The following is a 27930-nucleotide window of genomic DNA, read 5'->3' as shown; positions in this document are numbered from 1 at the left end:
GACCTCAAGGGCATTTTCCAGTTCGGTGAATTATCATTTGTGCTTCCCCCCTCCCTCTCTCTTCTGAAACTCTGCTCTTGCAGCCTAAAAAAATCCTTCTCGGATGGGCTTTTTAAAGATCTCTGCCCCACCCGTTCTGCATGAAAATCGGGAATTACACCTACAGAGAGAATGAAAGTCACGCTTGAGATTAGGATGGATTGGTTTGAAGCTAAGAGCTGTCACTCACTAGGAGAGGTGGTCTCTTGATATGTGGCATATATCCCCTGGAGGTGTGCAAAACCCAAGCTGGATAGCCTGGGGGATCCATAGTGTTTTAGTAGACCGCACCACCGAGCAAGAGGGTGGTCTGGATACCTTTGGAGGTCCCTCCTTAAAGGGGCTGCCTGAATCAAACCAGGGTGCTTATGGATTGCCCTGGACAGAGAGGTTCCCATTTTGTGACCTCCAAGTTTTGGTGTGCAAATCGTGGGTGTTGGAAGGGGGCAACATTTCCATTCCTTGCTCACCCACCCCATATCCTGGGGGGGGGAGGCAAGCAGCTTTTGAAAGGACATGTTGGCACTGCCAAGAATCCTGTGGCACGCCAGGGCCTGGTCACGGAGTGTTCCACTTTTTCCGGGGAGGGGGAGAGGGGGGATGATGCTGAGGCTGAGTGACTCATCCCACAAAAGGGGGGGGAGAGAGAGGGAGGTGTCCAGGGTGGTGGGGAGATCTCCGCTAACCGAAGATTGCTCTCTTGACGTCAAAGGGATCTGGAGGAAGAGCAGAAGGGATGGGAAGGAGGAAAACGGCCCCCCCTCTGGGCACTGTCTGAGGGAAAGGTGCCAGCCTGATCCTCAGCAAGCAAGGAAGGGGGGAGAGGGGCAAACGGAGGTCTTACGATGGCCAGCTCTCATCCCAAACCAGAAGCAAGGAGGCTAGATCTCAAGAGCCGTGGATTTAGTTCCCGTGCTGCGTATGGAGAGGAGGGGGGGGATTGTGAGGATCAAGTCTTGGGCAGATTGTTTCAGAGAGATTTCTGTGATCCCTTCTGCGTTGGAGGCACAGCTCTTAAAGCTCCTTTGGCTTAGAAAAGAAAGCAGATTGGGGTGGATCTTGAGCCGTGTTTTTCAACCTTGGCGACTTTTGAAGAGGTCTGGAGGACTTCAACTCCCAGAATCTCCTCACCCCCAAAGCCCTAGCAATTCTGGGAGTTGGAAATCCAGACCCCTTAAGGCAGCGTTTCTCAACCTTGGAGACTTTTAAGTCCTGTGGACTTCAACTCCCAGAATCCCCCAGCCAGCTGGCTGGGGAATTCTGGGAGTTGAAGTCCACAGGACTTAAAAGTCTCCAAGGTTGAGAAACGCTGCCTTAAGGTTGAGGATCTGTCTCCTCTCCACCCTGCTTTGTGTGTCCCTTCCTGCCTTTTCCCCTTTGTGTGGGGTGGCTGTTGGGGGAGGGGCTGTCCCCCTCGGCAGCCCTCCCTGCAAGGCGGGCCGCTGCAGTAGATCGGAAAGAGGCTATAAAAAGGAGGCAGTCTGGGGAAAAAAATTAAAAGAGCTGTGTTGTTTGGCGACCAGGAAGACAAAGAAGTGCTGAGAGCAGATCTGGGAGGGGGAGGGGGCTCCCCAGCCAAGGACCCCCAGTCAATCAAACCTTTCTGGCTGGGGTTTTTTTTTTTTTTTTTGCATATGGTAATTACCATCTGTGCTGGATGTTCCAGGGAGAACAAAGGAATGATTTGCATTCAGACACCAAGAAGAGGGAATTCCAGGGAGGGAGGGAGGGAGGGAGAGGGCCGAAGCACATCAAAACGACATGCATGCATGTATGAAGAGGGGGGGAGGGGTGTCTGCAGCTGGTGTTCTTGTTCTCCTTAAAGGAGCTTCCCCTCCCTTCCCTTTTTCTCCCTCCCCCCCCTTTTGCTTTTTAACCCACTTGCGGTAGGCACTGCCTTGGGTGGGTGCCCAGCGGTCTTTAGGTGCCGCCAGGGGGGGGAGGGCTTGCGCTTTGCGTGCGCAGGAGGAGCTGAGTGCGGATGTCGTGACTGCAGGGAAGGCCTCCTGTTGGTAAGGGAGCCTTTTCTGACTCGGCCGATCTGGAATTTCGTGACTGGGAGCATAAAGGAAGGCTGGGCGATTGGAGATGGAAAAACCGGGCTGCAGAGAGTTTTTTTTTTAATAAATAAATAAAAGGTTTTAACTGATGCTCCCAGGTTTCGAGGTAACCAGTGTTGGAGACCTGAGCTTTTAAAGGCCCAGGAATCTCCTGGCTGGCCCAGAGCATCCAGTTTTGGTCACCACACTATAAAAAAGAAGTTGAGACTCTAGAAAAGGTGCAGAGAAGAACAACAAAGATGATTAGGGGACTGGAGACTAAAATATATGAAGAACTGTTGCAGGAACTGGGCATGGCTAGTCTAGTGAAGAGAAGGACCAGGGAAGACAGGATAGCAGTCTTCCAATATTTGAGGGGCTGCCCCAGACAGGAGGAGGTCAAGCTATTCTCCAAAGCACCTGAGGTTCAGCCAGAGGAGGAATAATGGATGGAAACTGACCAAGGAGAGATTCAACCTAGAAACAAGGAGGAACTTTCTGACAGGGAGAACAATCAATCAATGGAAACAGAAATTGCCTTCGGAGGTTGTGGGGGCTTCATCACTTGAGACTTTCAAGAAGAGATTGGACTGCCATTTGTCAGAAATGGTGCAGGGTCTCCTGCTTGAGCGGGCGGGTTGGACTAGATGACCTATAAGGTCCCTTCCAACTCTGTTAATCTGTTATCTGTATCCCCAGTTTCTGCCTCCGAGGGCTGCATTCTGTCTGCAACCCATGGGGTACTTTTTTGAGGGGGGGTGCTTTATTCCTTGACACTTTAATCTGGCGGTCCCATTTATTGGTAGCAAAGGCTGCTTTGGGCCCATCTTCCCCTTGTAAGCACGTAGATAGATAAGCATCAATGGCACTAATAAGAAAAAAAAAGTGAAGGTTTGGATTGCAGAAAGTGGGATTTGGGAATCGCTTCCCCCAAACTGGTGCCCCCCAAGTTGTACTGGATTATTATCTCCATCAACTGTGGTGGTGGTGGTGTTAGTTGCGAAGTCGTGTCCAACTCTTCTCCAGGGAGTCCTTCCTTCTCATTAGATGGCCAAAGTACTTGAGTTTCCTCTTCAGGATCTGGCCTTCTAAAGAGCAGTCAGGGTTGATCTCCTCTAGGACTGACCGGTTGGATCACCTTGCAGTCCAAGGGACTCACAGGAGTCTTCTCCAGCACCAGAGTCCAAAGGCCTCCATTCTTTGGCGCTCAGCCTTCCTTATGGTCCAACTTCCACAGCCATCCATTGCAAGTGGGAAAACCATAGCCTTGGCTATATGCACATTTTTTGGCAGGGTGATGTCTCTGCTTTTTAGTATGCTCTCTAGATTTGCCCTACCTTTCCTCCCCATCAACTGTGCTGGCTGGCTAAGGGCAATGGGCATTGTAGGCTGGCACTCTTGCAGGGGCACCAAGTGGGAGAAGATTTTTTTCCATCGCAATTTTACACCCTATCGATATTGCGTTTAGGGTTCACTGTTCTATTCCATCAATAATGCCTTTTAGATCCACAAGGAAATCTAAATTCTTGATGTTGGTTGTGATTGATCCAGGCTTCATTTGACTTCCAGAGGCCACCATCCATTTTGATGTCATTTGAAAACCTTTCCTTAAAGTGTCTGCTTAGACTTTGGGGGGGGTAGAATGCCCCTGTAAATGAAGGCTCCACTCCTGGTTAAATATCGCCAAAGACCTTACTGGGTTCTGCAATCCTTTGTGATTAACTTTGCTGGATTTTAAAGCTGGGGGAGTAATGGAAGAAGTCGGTCTGTTTAAAGAAGGATTATTGCTTACCCAGAAATTAAGCGGTGCTTTGAGTCCTCTGATTTAAAAAAGCATGCACCTTTCAGCTTGCGATAATAACACCGAAAGGAAGGAGCAGAGGTGTGAATTATGCAAGCACCCTTTCTTTTGCTGGGAGGGGTGCCCTCTGCCCATGCTCGAATGCCCTCTTGGGTAGAATAGGACTTGGGTTTTTCTCTAGCTCTACCTCCCACTCTTGTTTTATGTATTTAAAAAGAAAAGAGTTTCTTTTCTTCAAAAGTCCTACTCAGTCGCTTTGGCTGCTTCCCCCACCCCCAATTTTTTTTCCTACCTGGTGTCCGAAACTCACCTCCCCACCCACCTCTTCCTCCCGTAGATGATCTGCTGTGCACGGCCGGCCGCTTCTCAGGCCGCCACCTTTCCTCGAATTGCCGTTCCCACGGGTTTCTCAGAAACCTCCCACCCCTCCCTCCCATCCGTGCTTCCGTCTGCAGTGAGGCGCAAGGGGAGCGGGGGGGGGGCAAGGGAGGGCGAAGAAGGAAAGCTATAGAAAGGCAGAAGTGGGAGAAGGTTTTGCAATAATAAACTTGGGTGTTTTGAGCTGGAGGCATGGATAACGCACAATCCGGCCGCCTTTCCTTTCCTCCCTCCCTCCTTCCCCCCCCTTTCTCGTTTTGCTGACGTTTTTGCAGAGGCGAAGGAAGATGAGATTGGGGGGGGGGTGTTGGTTGCTGATCCGCGCATTGACAGGAAGTAGGGAGTTGTGCAGAAGGGTGATTTGCCGTCAACGAGGCGGGACGGGTCCTTTTCTCGGTGTGCTTTGTTTTCGGAAGCCGGAGGTTGCCATCTGGCACCTTCTGAGGGCTCTGTGCATCATTTGCGGTCTTCCATCTCTTGTGTCCTTGCTGGTCGTGCATCCTTTGCTGTCCCTCCATCCCTTGGGTGTATGGGTGCTGCTGAAATGATATGGCGTCCTCCGTGAGATCTCCATTAGGGAACTAGAGGCTAAAACATAGGGTTGAACGTTTGCAGGAACTGGGAATGTCTAGTTGAATGAAAAGAAGGACCAGGGGTGACATGATGGCCGTCTTCCAGGGGTTGCCACAGAGAAAAGGGAGTCAAACTATTCTCCAAGGCACCCAAGGGTAGGGCAAGAAGCAGTGGGTGGAAACTAATCAAGGAGAGAAGCAACTTAGAACTAAGGAGAAATTTCCTGACAGTTAGAACAATTAATCAGTGGAACAGAAGTTGCCTCCAGAAGTTGTGAATGCTCCAACACTGGAAGTTTTTAAGAAGATGTTGAATAACCACTTGTCTAAAGTGGTGTAAGGTTTCCTGCCTAAGCAGGGGGTTGGACTAGAAGACCTCCAAGGTCCCTTCCAACTCTGCTATTCTATTCTAACTAGCCACTTGCTGGGTGCATGTAGAATTCTGGGAGTTGAAGTCCACAGTTCATAAAGGGGCTTTAATTCCCTGGTCTAGGAAGACAACTTTGAGCAGGGGGTTGTGTTTTCTTGAACACTTTATTTTATTTTATTTATTGAAGTTGTTTGTCACCAACCTCACTGCATCAAGGCAAGTCTGGACACCACACAGCAGCTTTAAGATCTGGGCGATGCGTCTCTTAGTTTGATTGTTCTCTTAGCAGTGCAACCAAAGGCAATCTGAAATAATAAATAATATTAATTAATACACGAATACATTTGCTTTTCATAGCAAATAATGAAGTGTTCCCATAGACCAGTGTTTCTCAAACTTGGCGACTTTAAGTCCTGTGGACTTCAACTCCCAGAATCCCCCAGCCAGCATAGCTGGCTGGGGAATTCTGGGAGTTGAAGTCCACAGGACTTAAAGTCGCCAAGTTTGAGAAACACTGCCATAGACCCACTTGAGTGCTGAAGCCCCCTCTCTCCTTAAGAAAGGACCAAGAAAAAAAAATCTACTAAAAAAAAAAAAGAAATCTTGAAACACGTTTTCAGGTCCAAGTGGTCCTTGACATACGACCACAATGGAGCCTTCCCATTAGGGTTGTAGGTCATGACAGTCATAAAACGGGTCAGTCCTGTGACCAACTTGATTTGCAATTTTTTTGTGGCAGTGAAGCAAATGCTGCAGTCATAAAGCAAATGGCCACCGTCGTTAAGTGAACTTGTGGTTCACTACAAGTGAAGTTTTGTTGAACACTGAAAGTTAAGTGTCGGTTTTTGTAAAAACATTCTAAAACAGTCACATTACCGCTCGGCATTGCAAATGAGTGTCAATGTGGCTCTGTTGAATGCCCAAACGTTGGTCGTGACTGTGGATGGAGTCTGACCGTCTACAACTTTGAGTAGCAAATTCCTTTTTTTCAGATCAGTGGTGACTTCGAAATATCCCTAAGTGGACAGTCATAAATCAAGGACTGCTTCTATAGCATTTGCAAGTGTAGTGTTGTAACTGCAGTAATTTAAGGTTTAATTATTAATTTAATCTAATCTAATCCTGCACCAAGTAGCACTAATTTCCATCTACCACTTGTCTTGGTGGGGTTCCAGGAATAGCTTTGTGCCCTGTTGAAACTCCCGGCTTAAAATCAGCCACCTGATCTAACCACTCCACCTGCTGTTCTCTTTTCCAGGTAAACGACTTCCTGTCCGGGAGGTCCCCCCTGACCCTTGCCCTGCGGGTGGGCGATCACATGATGTTTGTCCAGCTGCAGCTGGCAGCTCAGCAAAACAGCGGGCAGCTCCAGCACCGCCACGTGATTGCCAGCCGCGGAGAACAAGCTGGAGGCACCACGGCCCCCACGCCGGTGCCGGCAGCCGGACCAGCTGCCTCCAGTTGCCGCACCCTGCCTGGGAGCACTCCCGCCTCCTCCCCTACTTTTGCCCGGCTCCCTACGGCGCCCGCTTGCCCGCCAAGCCCTGTGCCCAGTCCTGCTGCTTCTCCGTCGCCAATGCAGACTATGCCTCTCTACTGTACCACCGCTAACCCAACCCCCGTGACGGCAGGGATGTTCCACTCACATGGGACCAGCGCACAGACAGTCAACGGAGGGGGGAGTGGCAGCGTCATGTCTTCGTGTTCAGAGGTCAGTCCTGGAGTGTTTTGCTGGGTGTTGAAACCAACGAGGGGGGAGCATGAGCAGAAAAGTCTGAAGTCGGAATTTTGGATGTGGAGTCCTGACCCATGGCAGCTTTTAAGGCGCCAGGCTAGAAACCAAGCGACAGAGTTCTAGTTCAGCCTTAGGCATGAAAATTGGTGACTTTGGGCTAGTCACCAGGTGACAGCAAGTTCTAGTTTGACCTTAGGCCTCAAAACTCTCTGGGTGACTTTGGGCTAATCACCAGGAGACGGAGAGTTCTAGTTTAGCCTTCGGCATGAAAAGTCAAATAGGTGAGTTTGGGCTAGTCACCAGGTGACAGCGAGTTCTAGTCCCGTCTTAGTCATGAAAGCCAGCTGGTTGACTCTCAGTCCAGCCCACTTAAACAGTGGTTGTTGCAGGGAAAATAGGAAGAGGAAGTATGTTGGACATGTTTGGCACCTTGAATTATTTGTAAAAATAATAAATGAAACAGATTACAAGGGGTAGAATTGGTCTTTAAGTCTCCTTCCACCCTCCTGCGAATCGAGCAAATAATATCTACATGCATTGGGAGATTTCTGCTATGGACAATTGAGAGGCATTGCCTTCTGGATTTTTAAAAAGGCTCAGTATATATAATATATATAATATATATAATATATATAATATATATATTATCATTAGTGGCTGGAGGGCAGAGCAGAGAAGGAACTGGGGCCAGAATCAGGGAGAATCTTCCTGTGTTTCTTAGCTTTTTATCTCATGAGAAAGTTGGAACAGCTTTATTATTCCTATTTTTAAAATATGTATATGCTGCCCATCTCATTACCAAGTGATTTTGGGCAGCAAGCTTCCCTCACTTCCTGTAAGCCTAGGCATCTTGGCTTTTTATATGAGTTATTCCTACAAATATTCTCTGGCTCAGAAATGACTTTCTAATCCAGGTTCATGGATACACATAGTATTTTTTATAAGCTCCCTGCTATTGATCCAGGGAGATGCATAGCTGGGCATTGCTCTTTGTCAATTGCGTAGTCTATGTATGCTTGGTTAAGTCTGCCTTTTCAAACCCGGTGGGTTAGAACTGCAGCTCCACCGTTCCCAGAATTCCTCAGCCAGGCAGCCATTTTAGAAGGCTGCCCCAGAATTCATGCAGTCGCAATCTTATCAGGAAGGCACCACCAAATTCGATTGGGTTGGGGATAGCCGCATTGATGGTTGCCATTCTCCAAACCTTGTAGGTTTGTAGAAAAGAGTCTTCCCCATAATTTATTCATGAGCCACGGTGGTGCAGTGGTCAGAGTGCGGTACTGCAGGCTACTACTGCCGGCTGCCTGCAATTTGGCGGTTCAAATCTCACCAGGCTCAAGGTTGACTCAGCCGCCCATCCTCCCGAGGGGGCTAAAATGAGGACCCAGATTGTTGGAGGCAATAGGCTGACTCTGTAAACCGCTTAGAGAGGGCTGTAAAGCACTGTAAAGCGGTATATAAGTGCTATTGCTATTTCTAAAATTTATTTGCTGCCCATCTCTTATCCAACAACTCTGCTACTTGGTCCTTTTACACGGGAGTTTGGGGACTGAAACCTTTCACTTACAAAGGAAAATCGATCTGGAAGGGGAAGGAAAAACAAAGAGTAACCTTTGTTTCTAGAAATGACTTCCCGGCAAGGAACAGCCAAATTAGGTTCCTCTCCCGATGACTCAGAGGAGGGGAGCCTTGTGTAGATGCTGTCCTTAAAGATGACCATCACAAGGTTTCTGGTTTTCCCCGAGATAGGAGAGAGCAGGAAGAATGGCTTCAGACTTTTTTGGGATCATGGCACCTTGTCTGAAAAAGGGTTGGGGAGACGGGTCTTGCCCGCCCATCCTTGTCCCCGCTTAGCATCTGTTTTTTTGGCTTTTGCAGGTAGACTGCGCCTCAAGAAGTAAAAGTTCGCCCAGCAGCAGCCCCTCTCAGGCCTCTCGGACCCGGAAACACGGCGCCGTGATAGAAAGCTTTGTTAACCACGCCCCTGGAGTTTTTTCGGGAACGTTTTCTGGTACGTCTGTATTACATTTCTCTGTCTGCCCCGTAAGAGGAAATAATGGATAGAAGGTAATGCATGCTCTGATTTGATCAGTGTTACCATGCCAATTTTAAGATGGGTGGACTTCAACTTCCAGAATTCCCCAGCCAGCAAAGAGGAATTCTGGGAGTTGAAGTCCACCCATCTTAAAATCACCCAGGTTGAGAAATACTGGATTAGATAAAAGATATCAATGAAATTTCCAATGTTGTCTGGGTTGATACTCTCCCAGGAAATGCAGCAACCATATCTGATGGGTTTATCCTTATTTTAAGCTAAATGATTTTTTATTTTTGCTTTTCACCTCCCCTAGCCTGTGGAACTCATTGTTGATGGCTGCAGACCGTGTTCAGCTTGTAAAAAATACACCATGGCTAATGGTCACTAGTCCTAAGCAGTCAGTAATCCACCCCACAGCCCCTTACGGGTTTCAAAACTATCTTTTCATCCTGTGGTTTTTTTTTTTTTTTTTTTAAAGAAAAACGTTTTCTGTAGCTAAAGTCTGAATCATAAGAGAATGTACTTGGCTTTAAAAAGAAAAGAAAAAAATTGCATGTATCGCCTTCTATTACAAAAAGTTGAATCATAGCCTTGAAGGGGGGTCAGCGCACTGCGGCCCCTGGGCCAAATCTGACCTGCCACCTGTTTTTATGTCGCTGTGAGTGGGGTGTGTGTGTGTGTAATATCAAACCCAAACCTCAGCTGAATTCCCAGGGCAAGAGGCAGGGCATCATGGGTGAGAGCAGACTCCTCGCCGGAGAGTTGGTCTTGCCTAAGGACTGCCATGTTCCTTGGCCTGCCAGCTGTGCTTACAGCCATGAAGGAAGGGCAGGATCTGGCTCCTTAAAGAGAAGAAAGTTTGCTGAGCCTTCCCCTACAGGACTAGCAGCTTGGCTTGTTGGAAAAGCCGCGAGAGATTAAACATTTTGAAAAAGTCTCACTGCAACACTTGAAGGTGTGTGTGTGTGTGGACTTCAACTCCCAGAATTCTCCAGCCAGCACAGCTGGCTGGGGAATTCTAGGAGTTGAAGTCCTCACACCTTCAAGTGCCTACGGTTGAAAAAAACCCGCTATATCCTGCTGCCCGCAATAGATTTTATGCACTGCTACAACCTTTCCTACTCCTCCTTCCACCCTGCAGGCACTTTGCACCCCAACTGCCAAGACAGCAGCGGCCGGCCGCGTCGAGACATCGGCACCATCCTGCAGATCCTCAACGACCTCCTGAGTGCCACGCGGCACTACCAGGGCATGCCCCAGTCGCTGACGCAGCTGCGGTGCCAGACGCAGTGCTCCTTGTCTACCCCTTCCCTGGATCTCAACAACCACACTACCTCAGAAAGAACGGCAGCTGCTGCTAACCAGCCCTTGCACTTGGGGGTCCAGTGCCCGAGCCAAGCAGCCACCTGCAAGCCCACCGGTGAGTTCACAAACCTGATTTTGGGGTCCTTTTCCTTGTGTCCCCTTTCCCCACCTTTCTCAGTCCTCCAGAGAAGCGGAGAAACAAGCTGTTTCCTGCAGAATGGTCTCTGAGCAGCCTAGAAAGTCCTTCCGGTGGGTGGGGCTTGGAGGACGGGTCTTATTCTTGGGGGGAAGGGTCTGGTTCTTGGGAGGAGCATGTGTAAAGGGGGCAGGGTCAATAATGGCTTGGGATTGGGACTGTCCCAGAGGTGGGTTCCTACCAGTTCGGCTGAACTGGTAGTGATTTGATGGCCTGCGTCGCTGGAACCGGCCAAGACCCAGGCCTACCATGCCCCCGAACTCGTTCATTTTTGCACAAATTTGTAATTGCACAAATTTAATTTTTTCCCTTTTTTTAACGTTTTGCGTATACAAAATTTTTGCACACACTGAACCGGCAGTAATGCTGGGAGCAACCCACCCCTGGACTGTCCTCATTCTTCAGGAGTTTAGCACAGCATCAATGGAATATCCAGTATTATTCTTGTTACAGTATTATACGTATTCCTTGACTTACGATCATTCGTTTAGCGGCTGTTCAGAGTTACGATAGTACTGAATAAAGTGACTTATGACTGTTCTTCATATTTAACTGTCACAACCTCCCCTGATCACAATTCAGGCAGTGGCCTCGAGTTATGTGATCCCCATCTATTTATTACATTTTTATGCCATTCCTCTCACCCTGAAAAATAACTCTGGGTGGCTTATAATTAAGATCAACCTTCCCAGCCAATGTTTCCCCAATTAATGAGGGAAGCAAGATTCACTAAAAAATAAATAAAATTGGGTGTGACTCACTTAATGTCCGTCTCACTTGGTGACAGGAGTTGTGGTATTCCAATTATGATCATAAATTGAGGATTAGCAGGATTATTGTTTGTAGTACTATTAAAGTCGTCGTTATTAATTTGTTTTCATGTAATAAATTGTTTGGGGGTCGATGGAGGGGATGAAATTGGGGGCATGTAGAGTTGGGGGGGAAAAAAGACTTTGGGGAATCCTGATTTAAAGAGAGCCTGATTTAAGTTGGCACTTTTAGCTGTTTGTTGTCAGTCGTGTTTCGAATCCTGCGTTTGGATTTCCAGCACCGTGACATTGGGCAACGGGGAAGAACAGGCTGCCAAAGAAACTTAAGTTGCAGTGAACTTTTCTGAATGATTTAATTGGATTCGTATGTTGAATTCCTCAGGCAGAGTAGAGAATTGGTGTGATTGGTTGTTACTCATCCAGAAAAATTGTCTGAAAGGCGGAAAAAGAGGGCTTCCCTGTATAAGCCTGTGTTACTCCTGATGTAATGTGTTTCCCCCCCGCCCCCCCGATGTGAGCTGTTTTAATACTTTGCCAAAGAAGTTTTATGGTTGGAGGTTTTTTTGGGGGGGGGGGGGAATCTAAAAAAGGCCAGGAAGTGCCAATTATTACCAGAGTTGCAGGATGCCCTGAAGGAGGAAGGGACTCAATAAACCATAGATTGCTTATCACCATGATACATTCATGAGGAGTTGGCTGATTGCCTTAGCCGTGATGAAAATTTGTGAGAATGACAACAAGCAATAGGTGCACTTGATATCAGTGTTGGCGAACCTTTTCAGCATCAAGTGATGAAACGGGAGTGCGCGCGTGCCAGAAACTGGAAGTGCATGTGGGCGCCAGGAAGATGATTTTCCAGTTTCCAGTGCGCCACCTAATTCTTCAATTTCTGGCACGCATATGCACTGGGCAGCCGCTCTTTCGTTTTCGGGGGTGAAGACCCGTTGGCCGGCATGCTAAAACCCAGAAGAGCAAAGGGGGATGACTTGCGTGCCCAGAGAGATGGCTCTACGTGCCACTTCCGGCACGCGTGCCATAGGTCCGTCATCCCGGCTATCTGAAATGAGCAAATAGGATCCCTGATTGCGCAGTAGTGGAATATTGCAAATTATATGGGGGTATTGTACTTCAGCTGCAGCTGGAAAAATGAATGATAAGGGCTATGAGAAATTATGGCTAATTTTTCCAGAGGTATGAGCCCATTCTCAGAATCCTCGAATGGCTATTGCATCAATTCCATTCCTGGAAAATAACAATCTGCCTCCACAGGTTAATGGTTCTCACAACCGAGTCTTTTTCTCAAGCATACAATTAGCTTTCTTCCTGCCATGAGTAGATGTGGCAGGATACAACCCTGTGAGGTAGGATAGTTTGTGATTTAAGCCACGTGATCTTGGTCTCCCAAATCGGCTTGCCTAGTCCTCTGTGTAATGTTTCTCCACCGTGGCAACTTGAAGTTGTCTGGACTTCAGCTCCCAGAATTCAAGTGTGCTGGCTGAGGAATTCTGGGAGTTGAAGTCCAGACGTCTCCCAGTTGCTAAGATTGAGACATACTGTCTTGATTGATGAAATATTATTGGTTTGTGGCTTTTAAGTATAGGCGTTTTTATGTTTGTTTGCTTTGTGGGTGTTGTGGCATATGTGTCAAGAGTGTCTTGCTTCGGTCCCTACCCCAAATGTCAGCTCTTTCTGCAAAGCCTCCACCCCATAATCCACCCCAGCCCAAAATGCAACAAAGGAGCTGTGAAATCAAAGCAGACCTACATTTCCTTGACGATCAGCCCAAGACTTCCTCCTGGTTATCTGATTGGCCTTGGCTGAAGTCCAAAAGCCCAGCCTGGGAGTTGATTAGTTCTCGGGAAAGGAGGCCACCAGGAAATTTCAAAACTAGATTTCCTGCTGAGGAATGAAAATCTTCTTCCTCTATATCACTGCTGAGAAAAACGGCTAGAATATGTTTGTTCTTGTAGTCAGGAATTAAATGTGACTTATATGTGGTGTGAACTCGGATATTAAATAAATCCTGGTTTAAAGCGGTGTTTCTCAACTCAATTCTCAAATCCCAGAATTCCCCAGCCAGCATGTTGGTTTAGAGCTCTGTCTCTGAATGTTTTGCAACTATCTAAGGTAGGGGTGTCCAAACGTGGGAACTTTTAAGACTTGTGGACTTCAACTCCCATCCACAAGTCTTAAAGTTCCCAAGTTTGGACACCCCTGATCTAAGGTATTCCCTCTATCAACCAAATAAGGCCTAGGTCACTGGTACCCTGAAGCATAATAGAACAATAGGTTATCTATTTGCTTTTGCTAATAGATGGCATTAACCCAATGCCTGCCCAAGAGACCTTGAATTTTTTCCCCTCAAGACATTTGATTACTGTTTTATCAACTTTGAATTTGCATATGTAAATAGATTGCCTGTTGCTTAGTGGAGAAGTGATAGCAGGATTACAGTGTGCAAATACTTTTCACATATGCAAACACACCCGTTGGATATTGGTCAATGACTCCCATCATTCCTTCACTGATATTCAATGAGTGTGTTTGTATATGTGAAAATTTAAGAATAACAGAGTTATTCTATTTTATTTTCCTGGATATGGTGTGAGTTTGTGAATAGAGAGACAAGGAAATAATAATAAAGATGCATTTGATTGAAACAGGCAGGGTCATAAAGCTCTTGCAACCAAAATCTCCTTTTGAGGTTCCTTGATATCGGAGGCTGTTCGAAAGAAAGTATGGGAATTGTAGTCCCAGCCTACGTTAAGTTGGAGAAGTTAGTGTGTTCAAAATATTTGCACATCTAAATCCATCTCAATAGCTACTGTCGGCCCTGGGATTCGGTTTTGGGTCTATCTGGTTTGAAAAAAAACATGAACTGGCCACCTTGTTTAGCATTTATGAGTTTTAGCGCTCTGAGCACAGTGTTGTTTCACCGTGGCAGCTTGAAGATGGGTGGACTTCAACTCCCAGAATTCTCCAGCCAGCCGGCTGGAGAATTCTGGGAGTTGAAGTCCACCCATCTTCCAAGTTGGTACGGTGGAGCAACACTAGTGTAGATTCATACCATCAAATTGGTTTGGGCTCTTATTGGTCCTTTAGCCTTCACATCATGTGTCCAAAGTAGACTAATTTGAGCCTGGTCATTGGTGCTTCAAGTGCGAATTCTGCATGGATTTGTTTGATGATCTCTAGCGGGTGTCGGCAACCTGCAGCTCCGGAGTTGCATTTGGCTCTTTCGTCCCCCTGTTGTGGTTCCCTGTCGGATGAACCCACCACTGGCTGGCCCTACCCCACGGCCTCCCCTTCCAGTCACTCCTCGCCTGGCCTGAGAGAGAGAGAGGAAGAAAGAGAGAGAGAAAGAGACAGTGAGAGAAAGAAAGACACACACACCTGTTTCCCATAGAAAAGTATGGGAGCCACAAAACCTGGGTAGGTGTGGCTGGGGTGTGTGTCATGTGACTGAGTGGGAATGATTGACGTGGAGTTGGCCACACCCACCCAATTTTGATGCTCCCAATGTTTTCTTTTCTGTGGGAAACGGGTACGAATGTCTCTGAGTGTTTTAAGGTTGCAGCTCTATAGTATTCTCAGGTGTCTTCTCCTACGCCAGATTTCAAAACCCACCTGCCTGTTTCAGAATCCAACTTTAGCCTCTGCGGCGTGTCAGAGGAAGAACAAATAACACTGCGTGATCCCAAATATCTTTTCAACTATTCTACTCACCCATCCTAAAGTGGCCCAGGTTGAGAAAACAACACTTGCAACCGTTCATTTAATGAGCATTCAAAATTTGCAACCTTAACCCGTGACGTGACCAGTGCTCTGACTTAACGACGGTTGCAAAGTCCTTGCCGTCAGATTATCAACAATGGGCTGCTTGGCAACCAACGTGTCCTTTTGGGCAGTTTTCAGCACCGTGGGACTCGTGTGGTCTCTAAATGTGACCTTCCCAGCCCACTTCCAAGAAGCAGAGTCAATGGGGGAAGCCAAATTTGCTCAATAACCATGCGATTACCTTAGCATGAGAAATGTGGCCAAAAAAAAAAAAAAAGTCATAAAATCGAGCAATGTGCAGCGGCAGCCAAAAAAGCCAATGCAATTCTAAATTGCTTTAACAGAGGGATGCAATCGAGATCAAGTGAGGTACTGATACCACTAGTAAGGCCACACTTAGAGTATTGAATCCAGTTTTGGTCACCACACTATAAAACAGATACGGAGACTCTAGAAAAGAGTGCAGAGAAGAGCAACCAAGATGATTAGGGGACCGGAGGCTAAAACATACGATGAACGGTTGCAGGAACTGGGCATGGCTAGTCTAGGGAAGAGAAGGACCAGGGGAGACAGGATAGCAATCTTCCAATATTTGCCACAGAGAGGAGTGGGGGACAACCTATTTTCCAAAGCACCCGAAGGCCAGACGAGGAATAAGGGATGGAAACTGATGAGGGAGAGATTCAACTTAGAAATAAGGAGAAACTTTCTGACAGTGAGAACAATCCACCCATGGAACAGAAGTTGCCTTCGGAAATTGTGGGAACTTCATCATTGGAGGCTTCCAAGAAGAGACTGGACTGCCATTTGTCAGAAATGGTGTAGGGTACCCTGCTTGAGCAGTGGCGGGGTTGGACTAGATGACCTATACGGTCCCTTCGGACTCTGTTAACCTGAGTCATGGAAATTCTGATCCCAATTGTGATTGTAAGTCAAGGATTAGCCTGTATTGTGCTGCCCCTCTCCTCCCGTAGTGAGAAAAAGGTGAGAAACCCGCAGTGCCGCCTTCCTTTGCCCACATGAATCTGGCCGTCTGCTGGATGTCGCAACACTCTGCTGGTTTCTAAGGCTATCTGGACTGCCTCGCCTTCTGTCAAGTCAAGGGAGAGATCTTGAGATCCCCTCCCAACCACCTCCCTTGCTTGAGCAACCAGCTGGAGCCAGCGAAGGCCGCAGCCTCTTGCCTGCTTGCGTCAGAACCTGGCTTAGTGTCGTCCCTTTCTCGGCTCTGCTGTTTCCGCGGCAGGGTCACGCCAACTTATGAGCGCTGCCGCGGAGGAGGCCGTCTGCCTTTCAAGGCTGCTCCAAGGAACCGGCAGCCTCCACTTCCCATCCCTTCCTTCCGCCTCCCCATTTTCTGGGAATTCGCAGCCTTCCTTTCCCCGCCTCCCCCCTTTCCCTTCTCGTGCACCAAAGCCGCCTGACTCCTCGGGCACAGACGCACATCGGCTGAGCTAGGACGTCACCTCCAACGCCTGGGAGGCTGGCAACCACCGAGGCGCACTCCTTGGCACAGCAGTTTTGGTGTTTTTTTTGTTTTGTTTTTTAAAAAAGCAAAACCCAAGGAGGGAGATGCCCAGCTGAAGAGGGCCAGCCGATGCCACCTGCGTGAAACCCAAAAGCCAACGGTTGCAAGTGGGAGGGGGAGCCGCATTTTTAAATGGGTGTACTGCAAAGGAAGTGCGGTTGTGTTGCATGCTTTCCTTTGCTGTTTCAGCCCTGGGATCTCGAATGCTGCTTAGTCTCTGGTTCCTATCTGCCCCCCGCCCTCCCACAGCATTGGGGTGTACCCACACACACACACAGTATTTTTCTCTTCCCCAAACAAAGGGCTCCAGAATGAATGGGGAAGGAACGGAAGGAAGCAAGGGAAGAAACTAGAGAAAGGAGGTTTTGAAATCACAAATGCTGCATTGAGTACTTGGCAACACACACACTGTTTGGGCAGTTGTCTGTAGCCAAGTGGGAGAGATGCACAAACCAGTTCTGAGGGTGAGGGAGAGCTCTATACCCGCTCCCTTCATTATATTGCAGAGGGAAGGGTCAGTCCTTGGGGGGAGTTTTTCATAGGCACAAATTAAGGACACAAAGACCCCTTCCTTGTTCTTTTTTTTTTTAAACAAACTGTTCCACGTTTTGTTTACTGGTGTCTGCTTGTATCCTGCAGAGGAAAGAAAGTAAGTGTGTGGAAGAGAGACCCTTTCTGAGCATAGGCAGAGTGCAGCCATTCTGAAATAATTTTGATTGCCAAAAAAAAGAGGGAGGGATTGCCTGCCAATCATTAGCCTGGCTTGCTTCCGAAAAGGGGAAGGTTAACATTGCCCATTTAGATATTTACTTGGTAAGAAACGAGACAGTGACCCCATAACTTGTTGACATCCAAATGGGATTTATTACCTTCCTTCCTTCCTCCCTCCCTCAAATATAGCTAATTTATCCCTTCCAGTCCTCCGTTTAATTTTTCCCCAGGCAATCTCGGGCCCTCCACCCACCTATCTTTTCAAGGCTTCACTTTTTTTTTCAGAAGGTGTGAGACGGAGACCTTTGCTCAAAGGTGTGGTTATTTTCATCAGAGTAAGCACTACAGCAATATGGAGGCTTTTGTTGTTGTTAGTTGCGAAGCCGTGTCTCATCCATCGCGACCCCATGGACAACATTCCTCCAGGCCTTCCTGTCCTCTGTCATCCTCTGGAGTCCATTTAAGCTCATGCTGATTGCTTTGGTGACTCCATCCAGCCCCCACACTCTCTGCCGTCCCCTTCTTCTTCTTTTGCCCTCCATCTTTCCCAGCATGAGGCTCTTCTCCAGGGAGTCCTTCCTTCTCATTAGGTGGCCAAAGGATTTGAGTTTCACCTTCAGGATCTGGCCTTCTAAAGAGCAGGCAGGGTTGATCTCCTCTAGGACTGACTGGTTGGATGGCCTTGCAGTCCAAGGGACTCGCAGGAGTCTTCTCCAGCACAAGAGTACAAAGGCCTCCATTCTTTGGCGCTCAGCCTTTCTTATGGTCCAACCTTCACAAGCCATCCATTGCAACTGGGAAAACCAGAGCCTTAACTATACGCACTTTTGTCTCTGGGGAACCCCAAACCCAGAGGCTTTTCTTTATTCAAAATGCCAGACATTTGCATTCTGTGTGCAAAATGAGAGAAATATCCCCCAGTTTTGCTTCAATAAAACTACACGTAGCCTTCGACATTTAACGACCACAATTGGGACCAGCTCTTCTGCTACTAAGGGATGCAGTTGTTACGTTAGGCCTCTGGTGAGAAGAGTTACAGAAATGTACAGAGCAGGGGTCTTTGGATCCAAATCCTGCAACATACAGAAGAGGGAGTGAAGGAACAGGCAGAAGAACACACGAATCGGTGTTTATCCATGTGTTTTATCCATTCGTTTTGCACACTTAGGGATGGGTAAGTTTCTTCTCAGAAAAGAGACACCCGGGAGATGATTGCACTCAGTGGTGTGCAAAGGCCTGGAATGTTTTTCTGCTTGCTTGGAGGAGTGTAAAAATGCTTGGAATGGCTGTACAAAGAGATTTGACAAAGCAAAGGGCCTGGCGCAAGGGTGGGTGGTTGATTTGGAGGGGAGGGCTGTAGCTGCAGAAGACTGGTGGGAACGTTTTGCAACAGCTCTGAGAATCTGAGCTGGTCAGGATTATTTCAAATCGGGAAGAGAATTATTCTCTCAGAATAACAGAGTTGGAAGGGGCCTTGGAGGTCTTCTAGTCCAAACCCCTGCTCAGGCAGGAAGCCCTACACCATTTCAGACAAATGGCTATCCAATCTCTTCTTAAAAACCTCCAGTGTTGGAGCATTCACAACTTCTGGATTCAAGTTGTTCCATTGATTAATTGTTCTAATTATTTCTCAGATCTATGCTTTTTTTTCTTTGTTTTGGGATGGTTTCTAATTGGCGCCACTTTACGCTGATCTTTTGCTATAATAAATATTTGAACTGAATACAGTTGAAGTTCAACTGATTGATTCTACTTGAGAGTCATCTGTTTACGTGTGCGTAGGGGGCGTACTTTAGTGTTCAAAAGCATGATGGGAATCGGTGTTCAAGGCACTTGAACTCTGGACATTTGAATATCGCTGTTGCTGCTGTTACTCCATTGCTGTACTAATTTTCCAAAGCAAAAGGACTGGTAGCACCATCTCAATTTCCCAATTCCCGAGGATGCCACCGTGTTTCCCAACCTGACTATTTCTCAGATGCTTGGACTTCAACTCCCAGAATCCCCCAGTCAGATGGGCCATGGCTGAGAATTCTGAGAGTTGAAGTCCACTCCCCTCACAGAAGCCCAATTTGGGAACACTACATGACAGGGCCAGATTAAGATTGAGGAGATCCCGGTTCAAATCCTCCCGTCCACCTTAACAGGAGGAACCTTGAGCCTGGCAGAGTCTCATCCTAGTCTACCTTGCAGGCTTGTGGTAGACGCCAAAGGAATTAGAGATCTATTCCTAGAGTTTCTTTTTGGGGGGGGGGGAGAGAAAAAAGCTATCCAATTAAAGCTGAGGTGGGGAACGATGGGCCCTTTATGACTTATAGACTTCAATTCCCAGTATTCCTGAGCCAGTATAGCTGCCTCAGGAATTCTGGGAGTTGAAGTCTACAAGTCATGAAAGAGCCATCGGTCCCCACCCCTGCATTAAAATGTCGATGGAGAGAATGAATCCCCTCTTCCACGACTTTCCTCACTCTGCCCACCCAGTCAGGTTTTTCTCTCTGGGGGTGTTTGCACACTTGTGGTCTCTTCGGGTGAATTCCTCCAAAATAAATGCCGCCTCCAGCTTCTGTCCTGCCTGTCACCAGTAGTGCAGGTTAAAAATGCCCTTCTACGCTTGAGGGCATGAGATCAGCTAGTTAATTCTCAACATGCTTGGCTACTTTTCGGCCTTCAAAAGCTGGCATCGCATGGCATTCCTCTCACATGCATGTTTTCCTCCTTTTCCCTGATTCCAGGGCCCATCACAAATGCCCATTCTGACATTACTTTTTCTTTGTCACTCCGGGGAGAGAAAACAAGGTTTAAATAATGGCAGGATAAAACGCTAGGTGCTCCGTGACTTCAGGTTTCAGCTTTTAAGCAACTCTGAGGTTTGAATCCAGGTAGCCCTTAACTTATGACCGTAATTGATTCCAAAATTTCTTTTGCCCCATTTTGCGGCCTTTCTTACCACAATGGTTAAGTGCATCACTGCCCTTACTAAGTGTGTAACACAGTTGTTAAGTGAATCTGGCTTCCCCATTGACTTTGTTTGTCAGTAGGTCGCAAAAGGTGGCCTCTGGGACATTGCAACGGTCATAATTATGAATCAGTTGCCAAGCATCTGAATTTTGATCATTTTGACCAGGACGTTGATGCAACAGTCTCTCTCTCTCTCTCTCTCTCTGTGTCTCTCTCTGTCTGTCTCTGTCTCTCTCTCTCTCTCTCCTTCTCTCTCTCTCCCTCTCTCTCGCTTTGCTGCCCTGGGGTCATTGACACAGGAGACCCTGGGAAATAAAAGGCCATGGCCAAGACTTGTGTGAGTGGGCTCCACTTTTTTCTGTCTCGTTTTTTGTAAACGTTCAATTCTTCACCCACCCACAGCCTGCTAAAGCGAGGCGGCGAAGAAGAAGAGGAGGAATTTTCTTTCCCCAAAAGCCTCCTTTTTTCTTGGAAGCTGGGAATGGAGCAACTTTGGTTTTGTTTAAAAGGGGGAAGCCATCTAAATCTGAGAAAGGGCCCGAATGAATGGCCCAGCACCATTGTTTACCTGCTGTTTCAGCATCCTGACTCTGTTGCCATGGAGACTGACCTAGATGAAGCCCCTCCCATGACTGAGAGGCCTAGTGGGCCTTTAAGTGCATGGGAAGGGGAATCTCACATGACAGACAAGGGCCTTGGGGGAAGAAAGTGGCCTGATTTTAACTTAGTTATCCAATATATTCGGACGCGGCGGCTGAGTGATTAAGACGCTGAACTTGTTGATCAAAAAGGTCCGCAGTTCGGCAGTTCGAATCCCTAGCGCCACATAATGGAGTGAGCTCCCGTTACTTGTCCCAGCTTCTGCCAACCTAGCAGTTCAAAAGCATGTAAAATGCAAGTAGAAAAATAGGAACCACCTTTGGTGGGAAGGTAACAGCGTTCTGTGCGCCTTCGGCAGTTAGTCATGCTGGCCACATGACCACGGGGACGTCTTCGGATAGCGCTGGCTCTTCGGCTTTGAAACGGAGATGAGCACCGCCCCCTAGAGTCAGGACCGACTAGCACATATGTGCGAGGGGAACCTTTACCTAAGTGTAAGAATCAAGGCGTAAATCTAAGGGCCGTTGTAATTTTGAACGGCCACTAAACAAATGGTTGTAAGTCAAGGACTAACTGTAGTCCATTAATAACCTTCGTTTCTCTGTGTGTCTCTGCTTTTAGGCGACCGCTTGCGGCAGACGGAGAACCGCGCCACCCGTTGCAAAGTGGAACGCCTGCAGCTTTTGATGCAGCAAAAAAGGCTGCGCCGGAAGGCGAGGCGGGACGCCCGAGCCCCTTACCACTGGCTGCCCAATCGAAAATCCGCCCGCACCAGCAGCAACAGCAGCGTTTCCAGCGAAGGCAGCCTTGATCTGGACTTCGAAGATTCGGTTTGGAAACCCGAAGTCAAAGCGGACATGAAATCTGAATTTGTCGTAGCATAAAAAATAATAAACCTTGGGTAGGGGGAATGGCATCTTTTGGGGTGGGCAGGGTGGGGCAAGGGAGTGTTGGAAAAAAAAACAAAAAGAATCGAAAGACCATTTAGTAGTAATAATAATAATAATTAATAATAATACATTTTTTGGTCCGTGAAGCAAAGTTTTTGGGTGCTTGATTCGAACACAAGACTGGATTGCTGTGGATGGCGTTGAGTGGACCTCGTCTTCAGCGGCACCGAAATGGATCAGCCCAGCGTTGGAACTGTTATTTTCTATTTTCAAAACAAAAAAAACTGTTCTGCTTTTATTTTAAGAACTGAAACAGCTTGGGGGACAAAGCAGGCGAGCGAGAGACAATTTGGAAAGCAAGATGGCAAACACACTTCTTGGGGAGGGCTTAACTTTGATTTCGGAGAGAAGAATCTTCAATGGCTGCCTTAGAAAAAAAAAAAACCTGTAGAGGGAAAAGCCGGACCGATTGATCGTGGATTGAACGGAGAGAGCGAGAGAGACAAAGACTTTAAACCTTCTGACTTCCTAATTTTACGTTTATCATTGGGGATCGGAGGGCCGAAGAGGAAGGGGCGAACCCACCAACGGTTTGCGTGGGCTGAAAAGCTGCTTCCTCCCCACCCAAGCATTGACAAAGGGGTGTGTGTGTTTGAAACTTGGAGGCGGGAGGGTTGTCTTGGAACGCTTCCTCCTTTTTTTAAAAACAAAAAAATAATTATTTTTTATTTGGGTGACTTTTGTGTAATGGGAAGCGCTGTGCATTCTTCAGCCTAAGGGAGGGCCCCAGTAGAGGGTGGGTGGGTAAAAGAAAAAAGAAATGAGGGTGTATGCTTGTATGTGTGTTTGCACATCTCTACCTGTGTGTGTTTCTCTCCCTTCCTGGATATATGTAGCATTTCTGAATTATTCTTGACCTGTCTGATCTCCCTTTAAGACCCCATTGCTCTCTCCCCCCGCCTACTCACTTCCAAGGATGTTTTCCTCCACGGGCATTTTAAAGCAATGTGACTCGTGCCGAGGATGGGGGGGGGAGACACCGAAACCCTCAAATTTGGGGGGGGGTTTCTCAAAACGATGGAGGAGTGAGAGGGGATATGGAGTGGGGGGACATAGGGTAAAGGAATACCTTATGCCCATCATTTGAGGGCTTCCTCTCTTCGCATTGTAGAACGTGAATGCAAGATACTGCAGGTTTTTTAAAAAAGAAAATTCTGTGCATTAAACATAAGAGGGGATCCGATCTTGCCTGCTTTTTTTGTGTTTTTTTTGTTTTTAAAGAACCAACGAAGTATGTTACGAGCTAGGCAGAGGGAAAGTAAGATTTAAAACCTATCGTTCTGTAGCACCATTGGGCAGCTAGAAAGGCGGGTTTGTTTTTTTTTAAGTTTGTGCTATTTCTGTTTTTGCCAACTGCACCCAAAATCAACCCTAATATTTGGTCTCTTCGTTTCTCCCTGTGCTAACCTGGTCCCCTTTCGTGTTTTACCTCATCCGTGTGGGTAGCTGCTGAGAGGGTTTTCAATGCCTCTTTTTTTAGCCCCTAAAAAGGGCCTTCATCCTTGATCCTGCTTCCCGTATCCTCCATGAAGAGACCCAGGCTTTCTGTCCATGCTCAGAGGCCATGTTGCTCCAAGGCATATACATGCACACCAGTCCAAACTGCACCCTCTGGTTACAGAGACCAAGTCCTTGTTCTCATCCACTTTTTTAAAGAAAAATAGGTTTGTGGTTTTTTATTTTTAATTAAGGGAGACAAAAGTAATCTCTGGAAACTTAAATGCTAGGGTGGTGTGTGTGTGTGTTTTTAAGTTGCTGATTGACTATGATCTGAGCCAGTAATTTTTCATAGGCAGTAGAAATTAGTTCTCATTCTTCTTCGCAGACCTAGCAACCACAAGTATGTTTGTGGATATATGTGTGTGTGTGTGTGATTTGAATTTCAAAGAAAAGACCGTGTGGAGAATAACTTGGGATCATCCATAGATCCAACTTTTGAAATGAAGCTTGAATCTGCCAAGTCCATTTCTGTAGAAACCTAAGGAGGAGGGTCCCTGGCTAAGCATCTCTGGGTCATGACGTGAATATAAACACATGTTTATAAAAATATCACAGCTCTCCCTGAACATGAGGCCAGAGGTTGCAATGGTGACTCATAGCTCGATCTTTGACAAATCATTTTTGACGGCCACATTTCCCATGAATTTCTTTCTAGCTTCCCCAACCTACAATAAACTATGGGAAGGGAACGTCACAATAACTTTGCTAGATCTCTCTACGAGCCAATAGGCAATTCCTGACTAGTTGGATGACTCAACCCTCTTTTAAGATGCTGGATTGTGTTTTTTCACAATTGACCAGAGTGAAGCTAGTACAAGTTCTCCATCGCCTCTTCTTTTAAACATCTGAGGCATTTTTTGGTCCATCCATCCATCTAAGCTGAAGAGAAAGGCAAGGACTCCTTTTCCAACACATGTCAAAAGCTGGAAAATCCCCCTTTTTTTCTTCTTCAGCCTTCTGTTTCATTTTGAGTTTTCATTACGTTGTCCAAGTGGATTTTGCAAACATTAAAACACGGGAAAACCATAACCGGGGGGGGGGGGGGGAGGAATAACAGGCAGCGTTCCCTCTCCTTTTATCATTTTTCTCTTGCTTATCCACTGCTCCTCCATCTCTTCGGGCAAACCTTTTCCATAGTTCAGGTAATCGGAGAAATGTTGGGGTACAGGAGAAAAAGACATATCTCCATCCGTAGCTAGCTTCATCCTTGGCCTAGGAGTTTGTAACACTACTAAGTACCCAATGTTAATTCCCCTTCCCCTTTAAAAAAAGGGGGGGCAATCAAAACCAGAATAAATCTCTGAAGCAAATGCCTTAAAAAAAAAGGTTTTCCTATCAATTACTCCACTATCTTCCCTCTCGTCTCTTCTCACAAGCTCACCAACTAGTGCCAAATTTGCACCTGCTCTTGAAGTGATAAATTTTTTTCAGCAGTTGGTGCCTTAAAAGCTGAGGCCAAGAGAGGCATTTTCAAAAAATAAAAAAGAGTCCTCTTGGGAGATTGCAGCTGGGATATTCTCATTTTTCCCCTTTTTTTGGGGGGGGGGAATGCACAAAACCTTTGGTTGCTCAGTGGAAATATTCTTGCCTGTTCAAACTACTTGCTGTCCTGTGTCCGTTACTTTTCGTTTCCCCCACATCTGTCAACGAGCTTTGTGATTAGAGACTCGTCAACTCTTCTGTGCTCTAATAAGTTTATAAAAAATTTAATTAAACTGGGTTTTCAGTTCACCATTCCACTTCATGGTGGGGGGTGGGGGGGATAGGATACCCGGGATAGAGAGAGGGGCAAACTTTGCATTTGAGTTTTTCATGGTTAGAGATTAGGTTGAAGATTAGGTTGTAGATTGATGACAATTCCAGAAACTTCTTAAAAGGAAAACAGAGAGAATGGAAAGTCACCTGGCATTCTCCAGATGTGTTGGCCAGCTGCTCCAATGAGGTGCCTCAACACATCTGGATACATCCAACACATTTAGAGGGACTGCAGAAGTGTTGGGGGGGAGAGCTCAACCAAATAAGACCTTGAAACAAATTTTGGGGTCCCTGCACAATGTCAGGTTGTTGCTTCCAAATGACTCCATTTATATTTCTCTCTGTTGGTTGGCCCAACCTTGTGTTTAGCAAAAATCCAGGGTAACCCTTTCATTTCATGTTTTGCATGTAGTTTAAGACAATTGCACAGGTCTTCACCTTCCCCACCCTCTGAGGCCCCCCAAAATTTGCATCCCTTTCTGGAACTTTCTTGCCAATTAAGGGAAGTGGGCAACCACTCCCCCTCTGGTCAAATTGTGTCATTACACTTCCTCTTTTCTTTCCCCTAGATGTGAAATTTCCTTTGTATGTGATGCTGTAGTGGGATTTTTTTTAAAAAAAGGTTTTTAAAATGTTTTTTTAAAGTGTGTATTTAAATGTACTACTTTTTGTATGGTGCGTGAGTGTATATATCCTTACTTCTTGCCCCTCCCTAATTCATCCAATTTTTCCCCACTTGTCACCTGGGAGGGGATCAGCTGTTTTCACCCGATGCTGAAGGTTTAGGTAACAGCAAAAAATGAATCCCAGAAGCATTATTTAAAAAAAAAATTAAAATAAAGATCCTCCTGTATGTGTGATTTGAAAGAATGTTGGGGGGGGAACGCAAGGGGAAAACGCATAGACTTGTTTTATCACCTCATTTAAGTTACCTGTATTAAAAAAAAGAAACTTTTAAAATGGTTTAAAAAATAATAAACACAAAATAAAGATTGCTTGAGCCACACATGGGTCGTAGCCTAAATCTTTCATTTTGGTATAAAATTAAACCAAAATTAGGAAAAATTAGGGAAAGATTTTTAACGCCAGTTTTTCTGTGGTTTTGGTATGCTCACAAACGCACAAGCTTAAGTTTGTTTGAGACAATGTGCCTCATTTCCAGTTTTCTCCCAAGGCTCTACATATAAGGAAATGATGAGGAAAACATACTTGATCTGGAAATAAATTTCCTTTCCTACAAGTTTTCCCCTAATGATTCAGATAGCAATGATTTATGTTTGTTTTTTATTTCTTAAAATGATCCACCTTTATTATTTTTTATAAATAACTCAAGGTGGTGAAAATAACCTTCAGGTTTTCCCCCAGCAGCACTTTGAGATGAGTTGGGTTGAGAGAGAGAGTGATGGTATAGTCACTCAGCTGGTTTTCGAGCCTAAGACAGGACTAGAACTCACCAACTCCAAGGGATTGGTTCAAAGTCAACCTGCCAGCTTTTGTGCCTAAAACGGGACTAGAACTCATTAACTAGGGATTGGTTCAAAGTCACCCAGCCAGCTTTCATGGCTACGACGGTACTAGAACTCACTATCTCTTAGGGATTGGCCCCAAAACACTAAGCCAGCTTTCATGGCTAAGATGGTACTAGAACTCACCACCTCCTAGTGATTGGTTCAAAGTCACCCAACCAGCTATCATGCCTAAGATGGTACTAGAACTCACCAACTCCTAGGGATTGGTTCAAAGTCACCCAGCCAGCTTTCATGGCTACGACGGTACTAGAACTCACTATCTCTTAGGGATTGGCCCCAAAACACTGAGCCAGTTTTCATGGCTAAGACAGTACTAGAACTCACCAACTCCTAAGGATTGGTTCAAAGTCAACCAGCCAACTTTCGTGCCTAAGACGATACTAGAACTCACCAACTCCTAGAGATTGGTTCAAAGTCACCCAGCCAGCTTTCCTGCCTAAAACAGGACTAGAACTCGCCATCTCTCAGGGATTGGCCCTATGATTCCGAGCCAGCTTTCATGGCTAAGACGGTACTAGAATTCACCACCTCCTAGTGATTGGTTCAAAGTCACCCAGCCAGCTTTCATGCTTAAGACTAGAACTCGCCATCTCCTGGTTTTTAGCCTGGTGCCTTGGTCCAATTTCCAAAATATTTGTAATTTCCAACTAATGTTGGAAATGGGAGAATTGGAGTTTTAGACATTGGCCTGGACTCAAAATGGAAGTCTGATTCATTCTTGCACTTGATCGGCTGAAATCTAAGCCCCTCTGGGGATCTTCCTTGAAGCCAAGTAAATAATACTTTTCTCTGGTCCTCACAGTGTGTTTAATATCGTGCTGTCAATACTAAAATATCCTATTTTGGTGAGCAGAGCTGTTGCTCTTGCACTGTTTATGTGGGGTAGTTCCAGGAAAAGCAGCTGATGGATTCCTGCCCATCCTTTCCCTCCTGGTCCATGTCACCCACCGGCAGCCGTGTCTGGCTCCAGAATATCTGGTGGGTGAGCCCTTAATTGGTCGTTGGTCGATTTGGCCTTAATTTTCCTTCTTGACCACATCCTCCTCTTGATGGGACTATTGGTCCTCTAGGAGAGCGATAGGCTTACCGAGAAAAATCCCAAGCATCGAAGAAAGGACGCTTCAGAAGAATATCATTGTAGAATCTGCTAGCAACCAATACACCACAGGTTGAGTGGTTTCTTCTTGCAGGAGACAAAGGTGATGATTCCAGAAAAAAATACATTCCCCTGTTGTCCTTTTCAAAATGCCAATGTTTTCTACTCAACTGACCCTTCCTGCTGCCACTGCCTCCTCTTTCTCCATTAGAACTGATGGTGACAGGGGTGAATTCAGGGATTTGTGCACTACTGGAAGGTGACAATTGGCCTGGACCTCCTC

The 27930-nt window shown here is 46.5% G+C and overlaps 2 protein-coding genes across 4 annotated transcripts in view; one reads left to right on the top strand and one right to left on the bottom strand.

Annotated features, from left to right (window-relative positions):
• Nucleotides 1-26028, top strand: part of MIDN (midnolin) — a 46746-nt gene extending 20718 nt beyond the window's left edge. For all 3 annotated transcript variants that reach the window (XM_081959299.1, XM_081959300.1, XM_081959301.1), the window contains exons 5-8: nucleotides 6458-6910; nucleotides 8813-8945; nucleotides 10114-10392; nucleotides 21439-26028. In XM_081959299.1, the coding sequence (XP_081815425.1) occupies nucleotides 6458-6910; nucleotides 8813-8945; nucleotides 10114-10392; nucleotides 21439-21701 (1128 nt within the window). In that variant the 3' untranslated portion in view covers nucleotides 21702-26028. The remainder of the gene's footprint in view (nucleotides 1-6457; nucleotides 6911-8812; nucleotides 8946-10113; nucleotides 10393-21438) is intronic.
• Nucleotides 1-27930, bottom strand: part of STK11 (serine/threonine kinase 11) — a 608695-nt gene that overhangs the window by 266174 nt on the left and 314591 nt on the right. The window lies entirely within an intron of this gene.

This window comes from Natrix helvetica, assembly GCF_964273705.1.
Source record: "Natrix helvetica genome assembly, chromosome: 1".
Lineage (NCBI taxonomy): Eukaryota > Metazoa > Chordata > Lepidosauria > Squamata > Natricidae > Natrix > Natrix helvetica.
This window is presented reverse-complemented; position numbering and strand designations above follow the sequence as displayed.